The following is a 13,174-nucleotide window of genomic DNA, read 5'->3' on the forward strand; positions in this document are numbered from 1 at the left end:
TTTTTTTTTTTTTTTTTTTTTTTTTTTAAGAAAGAAACTCATTCAGGTTTAAAACAACTTGAGAGTGAGTAAATAATGACACAATTTTCATTTTTGGGTGAACTATTCCTTTAATGTTAATAAAATAATACACAAAGAGAAAAATAACTCACTGCTCTTGACTGAATAACTTTAATACAGTTGCTAATGTTCAGCAGTAATAAAATAACTTTTTCAAATTTTCAACAACTTTTAACTTCATATCTTTTTGCACCAAATAGTATCGATAAGTACCGGTTTTCATAAACAGTATCGGTATCAGTATCAGTATCGATAAAATGTAAACGATGCCCATCCCTAATCTTAAGTGTGTAAAATATTAATACAGTGAACTCAGTGAACGCCATGAAAGTACATAAATGTGTACATGCTAAATTGTATATTTAAAAATTAGCTTGTGACCAAGTTAATTTCCACCATGATTTTTAATATAGACATTCATATGTAAAAGGCTTGTTTGCTTTGCTCTGCTTTGCAGTGTAAGTTACAGTCAGACTGAAACCAAAGTCAAGACACTGGCTGCTCACAACATCCACGCGTCTCTGCCAGATCTGTTCGTGTCGTTACGGAGATGTTAAATGCCTTAGACATTTCTTTGTCTCGTCTTTTCTCCAGTTAGACACCATAATACAAGGACAACAGCCCATTCTGTCAGTTTGTGAATGTTTCCCCTGACATTTGCTTACCTCGCAGCCTTGCAGCTTTTTCCCACCACTAACTTTTCCTGATTGTTGTGAAGGTTTTTCTGTTTGTTTCAGAAAGTGCCTATTAAAAGTACTGTCAGACTGAGCAAAGCAAAGCAACAATCGAGAATTAATTGCATTTCTATCATTAATTAAGCCAAACACTTCATCATCCACAGAACCCCAGAGAGACGCGCCGCAAGTGCATCTGTTTTACATTCACATGACAAGGTTTACAAATTAATTTCTGTGAACGGATTGAAATGTTCTCAGAAAACTTCTTACTTATGCAAGGACAACCTTTAGGTTTAGGTTTGCAAAATCAGTACAGATTATTTTGTAAATCACAAACAAATCAGATATGATTACCGGACTCGCTTTCTTCACTACGCCACGTTTACTGATTGTTTTATTTGCAATGGACTGTCAGATTATAAGACAAAATGCAAAGCAAACTTTGGTCTCATTCAAATTCATTGCACATTCATCCCTTAAGCTTCAATTTGTTGAATGTCGCTTCCAAATTTGCTTCAGCTTGCTTGAAGTTGAACTTATTAGCTCTTTGAAATATTTGTGTAGCGAAGCACAATTCAATAATTTATTCTCATATCTAACTCAAAGTACAGCGATCAGAACCTATTTAGCTACCGTTACACATAATTGCTGGATCAAGAGGTCATTATCGGTAACAATAGTTGCTGATTGCGTTCACGTATGCACTTCAAGAAACGAGCAATTCATATCTGAAGATTGAGCCTTTAGCTGAGGCCTCATTTAGTTTTCTCGTGATGTGTGATTTTAAACTGTATACTTTACCAAGAAAGGATTTTCATTTTGGGCAGCGGTTTCTCCAGAAGTTACACATTTTTAGCCTTGGCCCCAGGCAGCATTTAGTCATGGATGGCACTCTTTAATTGAGCCTCTCAGGGCTTGAATTTCCTTTCCACGGCGTCTTTCTTTCTCTGAGCGTTTATAAGTGTCCAGGGAGTCTTGGACATCATTGTACCACAGTATAATCGAGTACGGAGCTGTGATATATAACCGACAATGGCAACCGGACAAAGTCTCACTTCAAAAAGGAAGTGAAAACGTCACTCGCTAAAGAGTAAAATGAACTAGAGTGCTGATGTAAACGGGTATCAGTGTGTTCAGAGCAGCTCTAAGCCTATTGATAGTCTCAAACCTGAACAATTTGTGTATTTTTACAAGGCATTATCGGGTTTTCGTAAAAACCATCTTATGTTTTATCACCTGCAGTTTCACACTGATGAAATGACACATCCTGCGATCAGTATGACATAGATATCTATATCGTTTCAGGGCGAGCGTCCTCAAAGCTTGAGAAGTTACAGATTTCGTGTCTGCGAGGCTGAAGCTAACATAACGCTTGATTAGGATGCCCGTCTGTGTATCTCTCCCCCTTCAGCTTTCACATTCGTTCGCTCCGAGCTTTGATCTGCCTCATTTCAGCCAGTATCAAGCGGGCTTCCATCCATTGGAGTGTCAGTGAAATGCCCACAGCGTGATAAATCCATGTCCCAGCTCTCTATCGCAGCTGCTATTGATCCAACATGAAGCCGAATCCATTTAATGGGATTCATTACCTTTAATAGGGTCATTTCACATTGTTTCTTCTAATTGACAGCCATTGTCTGAAGCCGTCCAGTCAAGCATATTGGGGAATTCATCAGAGCTTTATTGAGGCGCCCGTATGCCTCAATAATCCCTAATGAATACAGCTCTTAAATAAAAGGCAAAAGAAGATCCAGTGGCAGGAAACCTGAAGGCAGTAATGACACTATCGATTCCTAATACAGGCTTATTACCAGATAGCACAGGGCAGCTAAACAGTCTTTAATATAAAGGATCACCAGGTTTTCAGAGACATGCCATGATAACTGTTTACATGATCGTGTTCAGATTTAAACGTGCTCCGGGCTGCGATCTGTTTTCTAATATGAGCAGATTAGCTAAAAATGAGACATCTGTCTTGAGTAGAGCATCATGTAGCAATTTTGTTGTTCCAATTTTTTTTTTCAAGCTACAAAGGCTCCATTCATCATTTATTGAAGATGCCATATTCTACATTTTTGTAGTGACTGATTCTTCCTTGAAGGACACAATTTTCTTTTTCTTTTTGCATTTTGCAAAAAAATATCATAATCGCCATTCAAACGTTTGGGGTCAGTGCATTTTTTAATGGTTTTGAATGGCAATTATGCTTACAAACTTACAATTTAAAATAACTTTTTAAATTTTTTTCTATTTCAGTATATTTTAAAATGTAATTGATTCCTGTGATAGCAAAGCTGAATTTACAACAGGCGTCAGTGTCACATGATTCTTCAGAAATTATGAGGTTGGAAGGGAAGCACAAAAGTCAGTGGGTTACACAACACAAATCTTAAGTGTGTAAAATATTAATACAGTGAACCCAGTGAACGCCATGAAAGTACCAAAATGTGTACATACTAAATTTTATATTTAAAAATTAGCTTATGACCAAGTTCATTTCCACCATAATTATTAATATTGACATTCATATGTAAAAGGTTTGTTTGCTTTGCTCTGCTTTCCAGTGTAAGTTACAGTCAGACTGAAACCAAAGTCAAGACATTGGCTGCTCAAAACATCCGCGTGTTTCTGCCAAATCTGTTTGTGTCATTACGGAGACGTTGAATGCCTTAGAGATCTCTTTGTCCCGTCTTTTCTCCAGTTAGACACCATAATACAAGGACAACAGCCCATTCTGTCAGTTTGTGAATGCTTCCCCAGACATTTTCTTACCTAGCAGCCTTGCAGCTTTTTTCCACCACTGAATTTACAACAGTCTTCAGTGTCACGCGACCCTTCAGAAATCATTCTAATAAGCTGATTTGCAGCTCAAGAAACATTTTTTATTATCATCCATGTTGAAAACAGTTGTGCTACTTAATATTTTTTTGTTGATGTTGTGGAAACTGTAATAGATTTTTTCAGGATTTTTTGATGAATATAAAGTTTAAAAGAACAGAATTTATTTGGAATAGTGTTAATTAAAAATAAAAATCTTACTGTCCCCAAACTTTTGAATGGTAGTGTATGTGAGTATATCTACAACCCTACTCTCTAGATATCAACGATTAAAAAATAATATAAAATAATAGAGATTTTCTTGACCGATTCCGATTTCTGATTTTTCGTTAGTGTGATCTGCCGATTCCGATTTTCTTTCTAAGAACTATAATTGACAGCATATACAAACAAAAATCTACTTTTCTTCAACACAAAGTTTTATTTTCATAAAAAAACACAAGTTAAAAAGTCAGTTATAAAATAAGAACAAATAAGAAAATGACAAACAACAGCACAAATAAATGCAATAGAATAAAGAGAGCTATGAAACTTAAGTTTTTCAGGTTAAGTAAGTTTTTATTCAGGTAAGAAATACTACAGAAATTAAAGTAATCAAATGACAAATAACACTGGATGTGTTATTTTATATTTGATTACTTTAATTTCTGTGGTCTTCATTGTAAAAATTAAATACAGATTAATGCTTATCATTAAAGTTGTAAAACGTATTCAGTCAAGAGCAGAAAATTATTTTCTTTGTCTTTTGTTCTTTGATTAACATGACAGACAGCAGCAGGAATATTGGACTGCGGTCTCTTTAATAAGAGTTTATCCACGGACCCAATATACTGTCATACAACATGCGTTCTCTTTCTCAACTATTTAACGTTCCAAAACTGATTGTGTTTAACTGGATACTCGCCAAGACGGGAATTTTGACATAATTTTGTATGTATTTGAACGTTTTAGCTCACGTTAATTTAGCCACTCATTTTGGTGTTTGTGGCTCACAAGCTGTTTGAGACTGAGCGCGGATTGTGCACTCCACTATTATAGATCAGTGGGGGTATAAGCACGAAACCTGTGGGAATGACTAAAATAATGCTCAATACATTCACTACTCTGGAAAGGAGTGTGGATCCTTGGACAGAGTCATTTTTGCTAAATCTATAAACATTCAGTATATGCTCTTACTTTTAATCTACTACCTTCTTTAAATTAACGCTTAACTAGTAATCAGTCTTTTCAAGTATGCATAAAGCATATTTATGAAATGGTATTGTGTAGCAGTTTGATCTGTGATAACTTTGTCAGAAGTCAAGATGCATGTTTATGTTTTGAGGTTTAATTCCAGTTATACCACAGAGTATTTTTTGGTTTTCTTTTCATAACTACAGTAAATGTGACTGGAAATAATTCAAGGCCAACTCTGAATAGGCCTTGTCCTTTGTTATGCAGTGAAATATTGGCCTTTTTGTATGTTTCTAATATTTTACCCATTCATGACACTTCCATAGAATTTAACAATACTACAGCACAAAGAGAAAAACACAACAATACCCGCAACAACAAAGATAGCAATTAAACTGAATCTTTTAGATAACAAATATGCTCGGGGTAACTTTAGGGCTTGAGGGCAGAAATTTTACTGCTTGGAAAGCAGAAGCTCTTTTTATGTTAATATGCTTTTTATGTTTAATTTTAAACTTTGTGTTTCAGGTTATCCACGCTATGATGTGATTGGGGACCACAGCAAAGGCGAATATCACCTACTGATTCAGAGGACCGAACTGACCGACGACGGCAGCTTTGAGTGTCAAGCCATCCAGGCTGCGACCAGATCTCGACCTGCTCGGCTCACTGTTTTGGGTCAGTGTCACCTACCAGGACCTACCATAAAAAGAGACAGACGATCTATAGATAGATAGATAGATAGATAGATAGATAGATAGATAGATAGATAGATAGATAGATAGATAGATAGATAGATAGATAGATAGATAGATAGATAGATAGATAGATAGATGTTCATTATGTTACATTACAAGCAAGTTCTGTGGTTCACTTTGATAGATAGATAGATAGATAGATAGATAGATAGATAGATAGATAGATAGATAGATAGATAGATAGATAGATGTTCATTATGTTACATTACAAGCAAGTTCTGTGGTTCACTTTTTGCTTCTCTTTCTAATTGAAGTCTTTTTTGCATGAGTGCGGATAGATAGATTGATGGATGAACCGATGGACAGTCAGACAAATCAGTACATACTTTAACTGGAATAGCACTAGAGCAGAGATAGAGTAAAAGAAAGCAAGGCCATGAGAATGAGAAAGCATGAAAAAGCACCGCCTCTGCAATACTGTGAATGAAGACAAGAACAAAGTCAATCTCTGAGTCAGATAAATGTGTGATATTCTGAAATCAGGGCTAATCAGCTTTAATAAGACACATTAGATATGTTTGCTATCGATAGAGGCCCTGCCACAAATGCATTGCGTCAGCTTAGCTCCCAGGCAGCCCAACTCTGCCTGATTATCATTATCGATTTTTTTTCTTTCCTTTGTTAAAACTATGATATATTCCAGAGGAATAAGTTCATTACGCTGGCCTCGGAGTAACAGCATTTTAAACCAGTAATCTGAGTCTAGACGCTTAAAGCTGAGCGAAGATACTGGCGATTCTAGGTCCATTAAAATGATTAATTATAGATGAGAGGCCGCTCATTTGTTTGTATTTTTTGCTGGTCCAGTGGCAGCAGAGACAAATCATCGTGCTCCCCAGGGCAGAGCCATTAGCCTGACATGTAATCCCACACAAACTGGCTTACTTCTGAAAAGTTGCATACAAAACCGCAAGCAGCTCCTGAGTGAGGTAATGAACCTCATGTAGGGACTCAGTCACTGTCAATCCCCTGTCACTTCCCTCCCGGGGGGATGACGGCGCGTGACCACAATCAGATGCGGTGTTTGGTTCGTTCGCTCTCTTTCTCTATCTCTCTCCTGACAGCAGAGATCTAAAGTGGTCTTTGTAACCTGATTGGATGCCTGGCCTGTGAAGACTCTAATCTGTCTTTGTCGCTTACTGAGAAAAATGTCTGTGGAGGCTTTTTCCCGACTTTGACTTTGAAGCCCGGTGTTTGGGTGTGAGTTCAGGACTCTGCTGCGATGCATTAATATGCCTAGGTCTCAAATCTCGCTACGCCCGTGTGTATCGGCCACTAAATGTCCCCACTCCGGTCTCCCGCGGAGCCCTCATGCAAATTCAGAGTGAGTTCACGCTTTCTTTTATTCTCTTTCAAGTGGTACAGCTTCGCAATAAGGCTCTCGAACAATCAGTCCGGCTTCGGATGTGCACTTCTGCAATTACATGAGTGCGAACTCGGCAGCAGGAGGGCGGCTGACCTGCCGGAGTGACATTTGAACTTTGAACATCCGTAGGAGAGTTGTGGGGTAACCCAGTTTGTTTTGTGGTGGCCAGGCTGCTGAATAAGACATGAGATGGGGTTGGTACACATTGCTGAAGAAGGACCCCAGAGGCTAATTAGATCCAAGGAATTCCCCTAAAGCTAAGGTGAGGAGCTGCAGAAAGAGCGCGAGCCGCGGCACAGCAACTCAGTGAACCGTGGGGAGAAACCCAAGCCACTTCCAAAGGTCACCATTGTTTAAAAAGAGCTACTGCAGTGTTTCTGTAAGCTCTCAGCATTTGTTCTGCTCATTGTCTTCGGAGTTAAAGAGCTTGTGAGATATGGGTGCTTTCAGACTTAATTAGAGGCTTTCTTTCCTTCTTCACATGGTTTGATGCGAATGACAACAATGCTATGTGGAACAAAAGTACAGTTTGTTCAATGTGTCAAACTGTCTTAAAGTCAACATTGACCCGTTCACTTTTTCTAGTCTTATTAGAAACAATTTGTTGGTTATTTCAAGGAGAAAAGTTTGAAAAGGACTTGCTCTCTCTCTGAATTGACTTTTCGCTCTTGTGTTTCAACACCTTCAGTCTGGTATGTAGTGCAAATTTGTCATGTTCAACCCTACATTATTTTTTGTTAACATGAATATGAATGGTGGTGATGTTGGCTTTCACGTCTGATTTTCACAACAATTTTTTTTCACTAAATATTTAGCAAAAAGTCATAATTAAAGGCATTTAATATGCCTTACTCATGGAACACAACCTGAAGAAATGTGTGTGTGTGTGTGTGTGTGTGTGTGTGTGTGTCACGAATTCGGTCCATGGACTTCCGTTTATTCACCACCAGAGGTCACCCTTTCCATTACATTGACTCTCGCACAACACAAACTGTTGCATAGCACCCCGGACTACATATCCCATCATTCTTTGGACGATTTGCACACTGCACTGATTTGCACTCATTGCACACAGCTGTTTCTAATCACCTCACTCACTATATAACACCCACTCTAACCACCTTTCTCTGCTGAGTATTGTTTAGCCTGTACCCCTTTCCGAGTCTCCGTCTTTTCTGTGTTTTCCTTGTTTTGCCTTGCCTGTTTTCGCGGTTTCTGATCTTTGCCTGTTTTCCTGGATTTCTCCCTCTCGTCTTGCCCCTGTGATTCTGTCTGCCGATCGGTGACCTACGCTAGCCCTAGGACTATTCTTGTGTTTTTGCCCGCCATATACCTGTTTACCATTGTTCGACCCTGCCTGTTATACCACGTCTCTTTAAATAAAGCTTGCAGATCGTCTCGTCAGCCCCGTTACAGTGTGTATGTGTGTGTGTGCATATGTGTGTGTGTGTGTATACAGTGGGGCAAATAAGTATTTGATACACTGCTGATTTTTCAAGTTTTCCCACTTACAAAGAATGGAGAGATCTGTAATTTTCATCGTAGGTACACCTCAACTGTGAGAGACAGAATAAAAAGGAAAACTTGAAAAATCGGCAGTGTATCAAATACTTATTTGCCCCACTGTATATATATATATATATATATATATATATATATATATGTGAAGAGTTCATTTGCAAAAACCGATAAAAATATTTTTTTTTCAGAAATCACGTTTTTTTTTTATTGCGCATTCCAAATAATATCAATCAAACTGCAGTTGGGTTGTTTTGATTAAGTAATAATAACTTAAAGCTGCAGTCCGTAAGTTTTTCCTCTTTCTCGCCATCTCTGTTTGAAAACCTGCAATTGCAGCTGTGTGCGGAATTATCTTCCTTGCGTGGGTTGTGCGGCAACACGGCGCCAGCGCTGATGAATCTGTTTTGAGGAGTATGTGTGGCAGTCAGTCACCACACCGGTGGTTGTACTTTGCACTCACAGATTCTAGCCTATGTCTTGGAATATATGACTCAAGCTTTTTCACAGGATATTGTCATCTGAACAAGTAAGTGACAAGTCTGCCACATTTGTTCTGACCAACTGAGGAAAAAAGCATTACAATAAATTGCGCTACCAATGGTGATTTAATCTAAATTAGCTCATATCACATCAAACCGGGCAAATTATTATTATTGTTATACTTTATTCTCAAATTGTTAATGTTAACAACATCAGCATTGTGTGACTATGCGTATAGTGTGTATAAGCGAGTAGATTTCAATTTATGTACAGTCTAATCTCTAATTGTCATACCACTCGAATTCCATATTAAGAAATTCTTTTAACCCAAAAAGCTAATTATGCTCCCTTTGAACTGGTTGTCTTTAAAATACAAATCTTGTAATCAGAAGCACATTTAAAACTGGAATATAATTTAATTTCATTCACATGTGTTTCATAAACATACTCCTTTCTGGATTACAATCCGCCATGAAAATGATACATTTAATTATTCCAGCTGCTTTGAGAAAAGGCTATAAACAATTGGCCACCTGCAGGATCCTCACATGTGATAGCCTAGTAGCCGGGACAACTTCTTTATGTTTACAGAAGTGATGTAATGACGCAGCAGAATGCTTGAATTTCCCGTGAAAACCTACCCGTACCTCTCAAATTAGAAAACATTATTATAAACTGACCGTTGTGAATCGGGCTAAAGTAAGACGATAGTTTCGAATGGTTTTAAACAAGTACAGGTAATTTACTAAATTAAAGTTTATTGGAAGTATGTTTTTTTTGCATATTAAAATTTTGTTTTATAGCAAAAGCAGATAACTCCAACAGTTGTTTTTTGGCAAAAGCAGATAACTCCACATTTCATGTTTTAGAGTTTAAAAAAACACTTGTTTAATCTTTGCAATCTCCTCAGATGACACTTCTTCAGATATCACAGGTTCATCAAATTCGTCGAAATTATCCTTCCTCGATCACTTTTAGTCAGCTTTGTCGAAACTCCTCTCAGCTAGCACGTCTTTTCAAAGTGAAAGTAGCCTTGTCTCCTGACCTGAATACAGCGTGCTGATTCGCTAAAATGGATTTATCGGCTTCTGTTCAAAAACAACAAGGGCGCTTGTTGGCTTCTGCAGTAAAACGTGAACTCACGATGCCTTGAAAGTGGACAAAACCGTTTTTTTTTTGACAAAACGTGTTTAGGGTTCAGATCGCGCTATATGTGGAGAATAATGCATGACAATCAGCTAATTTTTTTTGAAGTGGCGTTTATCGGTTTTTACAAATGAACTCTTCATATATATATATATATATATACAAACCCAATTCCAAAAAAGTTGGGACACTGTACAAATTGTGAGTAAAAAAGGAATGGAATAATTTACAAATCTCATAAACTTATATTTTATTCACAATAGAATATAGATAACATATCAAATGTTGAAAGTGAAACATTTTGAAATGTCATGCCAAATATTGGCTCATTTTGGATTTCATGAGAGCTACACATTCCAAAAAAGTTGGGACAGGTAGCAATAAGAGGCCGGAAAAGTTAAATGTACATATAAGGAACAGCTGGAGGACCAATTTGCAACTTATTAGGTCAATTGGCAACATGATTGGGTATAAAAAGAGCCTCTCAGCGTGGCAGTGTCTCTCAGAAGTCAAGATGGGCAGAGGATCACCAATTCCCCCAATGCTGCAGTGAAAAATAGTGGAGCAATATCAGAAAGGAGTTTCTCAGAGAAAAATTGCAAAGAGTTTGAAGTTATCATCATCTACAGTGCATAATATCATCCAAAGATTCAGAGAATCTGGAACAATCTCTGTGCGTAAGGGTCAAGGCCGGAAAACCATACTGGATGCCCGTGATCTTCGGGCCCTTAGACGGCACTGCATCACATACAGGAATGCTACTGTAATGGAAATCACAACATGGGCTCAGGAATACTTCCAGAAAACATTGTCGGTGAACCCAATCCACCGTGCCATTTGCCGTTGCCGGCTAAAAACTCTATAGGTCAAAAAAGAAGCCGTATCTAAACATGATCCAGAAGCGCAGGCGTATATACTGTGTATGTATATACCCAATGTGACAGTAAAGACTTTTATAATGTTAAAAAGATTTGTATTTTAAATAAATGCTTTTCTTTTGAACTTTTTATTGATATTGAACTTTTTTTATTCATATTAAAAAAAGATATAACATATTCCACAAAAAAAAATTCAATATTGATAAGATATTGATAAAAAAAAATTATTGAGCAGCAAATCAGCATATTAGATTGATTTCTGAGGGGAGGAATAAATTACATTTTAAAATGTAGTAAAATAAAACATTTGTATTCATATTTCACAATATTACTGGATTTAAATAAATACAGCCTAGCACTTTATTTTACAGTACGTGTACGAGTATTAAATGAGAATTTTGTGGCTTTTAGCCCATCAATACTACTGTTCAAAAGTGTGTGTTGGTAATGTTTTTGAAAAAAGTCAGTAGCACTTTATTTTACAGTACGTGTACTTCCCTGGTACATGCATGGAAAATATCTTGTACCTACAGGCAAATGAGTGGTAACACAAGGTACTTACCTGAAGTGTATGTACATGGTGACAAATAAGAAACAAGGCTGTACTTAACAGTCATACATGCATGGTAATAATTTTGTACATACAGACAAGTGTGGGTACATACAGATACTGACCGTACATGGTAACTAATAACACCTACCATCAATTACTCAATAAGTACCTTGGTCCATGTTTATACCCCCCAAATTGAGTACCGTATAACTTATTCTGTACATTAACTAATAGGTACAATGCTGTTTCATGCATTCAGAGTTGTTTACACTGTTAAAGAGTTGGATTCTCATGCTAAGCATGGACAAAGTTTCAAAAAACAATTTGGACGTATGATGGAGTATTTCTGTGCCAAAAATTTCATTTTCATGTTTTCATGTTTTTGAATCATCGCTCCGGCCTGACAGGGCATCACAGTATGGTAAGGGGCATAACATTTCCGTCACACACTTGAGATATTCGGCCAATCACAACGCACCTGATAGCTGGCCAATCAGAGCACATGTCGCTTTTCAGACCGATAAGCTTTGTAAAAATCGACGAGTTTACAATAATGTACAGTATGTGGAAAATAATGTGTTTTTTTTACTTTAAACCGCATAAACACATTTCATTACACCAAATACACAAAATAAGGTTATTTTTAGCAACATCATATGACCCCTTTAAACACAGTTGGTTATGTCTAAAATAAAAGTAAACAGTTGAGAGAGAAACAGATGCGTGCAGCTCTTAAAGCGACACTACTAAACATGCTGCCGCTTGTCATTAAAGGAATAGTTCACCCAAAAATTTAATTTCTGTCATTATTTGCTCACTCACATGGTCCCAAATCTGTGTTAATTTCTTTCTTGTTTTGAACACAAAATAAGATATTTTGAAGAATGTGGGTTGCCAAACGTCTTTTTTTTTTTAGACCCTTTTCACATTTCCGGGTTTCTCAGCAGGGGAAGTCATCATAGATGGGTAAATCTATGGTGGTGAATGGGAGACTACCACAAATATATATATATATATATATAACAAAAAACAGCCAATATGTTCATAATATGCATGCTTATAAGCAACTTAATAGTCATTCCCATTTGCTCAAATAGCAAAAGAAAAACTCTGCGATAGTGTTTTCATGACTTTCAAAAAAAAAAAAAGAGAGAGAGAGACTGATAATGACAGTAGACGTAGTATTAGAAACACTCACACATTAGCATTAATTCGTTTTTTGTCATTTGATGCAAAGGTAATATAATACAAAATATAGTGTTACAGAGAAATTTTGAAAAACTTTGTTTATAAGTTTATATTGTTAAAAGCCGTGTTTCTTATTTGTTACCATGTACATACACTTCAGGTAAGTACCTTGTGTTGCCACTCATTTGCCTGTAGGTACAAGATATTTGCCATGCATGTACCAGGGAAGTACACATACTGTAAAATCAATTGCTACTGACTTTTTTCAAAAACATTACCAACACAAAACTTTTGAACAGTAGTATTGATGGGCTAAAAGCCACAAAATTCTCATTTAATACTCGTACACTTACTGTAAAATAAACTGCTACTGACTTTTTTCAAAAACATTACCAACACAAAACTTTTGAACAGTAGTATCGATGGGCTAAAAGCCACAAAATTCTCATTTTGAATCTAATTGTGCAGTCACGTCACATTAATTAGGTCTAAAAGTGGACTGCTCAGTCTAGTATTAGGAAAAGCTAGTGGATTAA

General features: G+C 36.9%; 1 protein-coding gene across 1 annotated transcript in view; it reads left to right on the plus strand.

Moving 5' to 3' along the window:
• Positions 1–13,174, plus strand: part of LOC107565265 (kin of IRRE-like protein 3) — a 153,646-nt gene that overhangs the window by 83,728 nt on the left and 56,744 nt on the right. Inside the window, exon 3 of the mRNA XM_016250486.1 lies at positions 5,277–5,426. Within this exon, the coding sequence (XP_016105972.1) occupies positions 5,277–5,426 (150 nt within the window). The remainder of the gene's footprint in view (positions 1–5,276; positions 5,427–13,174) is intronic.

The sequence above is a fragment of the Sinocyclocheilus grahami genome, unplaced genomic scaffold (genome assembly GCF_001515645.1).
Source record: "Sinocyclocheilus grahami isolate Dianchi unplaced genomic scaffold, SAMN03320097.WGS_v1.1 scaffold991.1, whole genome shotgun sequence".
In the NCBI taxonomy this organism is placed as follows: domain Eukaryota; kingdom Metazoa; phylum Chordata; class Actinopteri; order Cypriniformes; family Cyprinidae; genus Sinocyclocheilus; species Sinocyclocheilus grahami.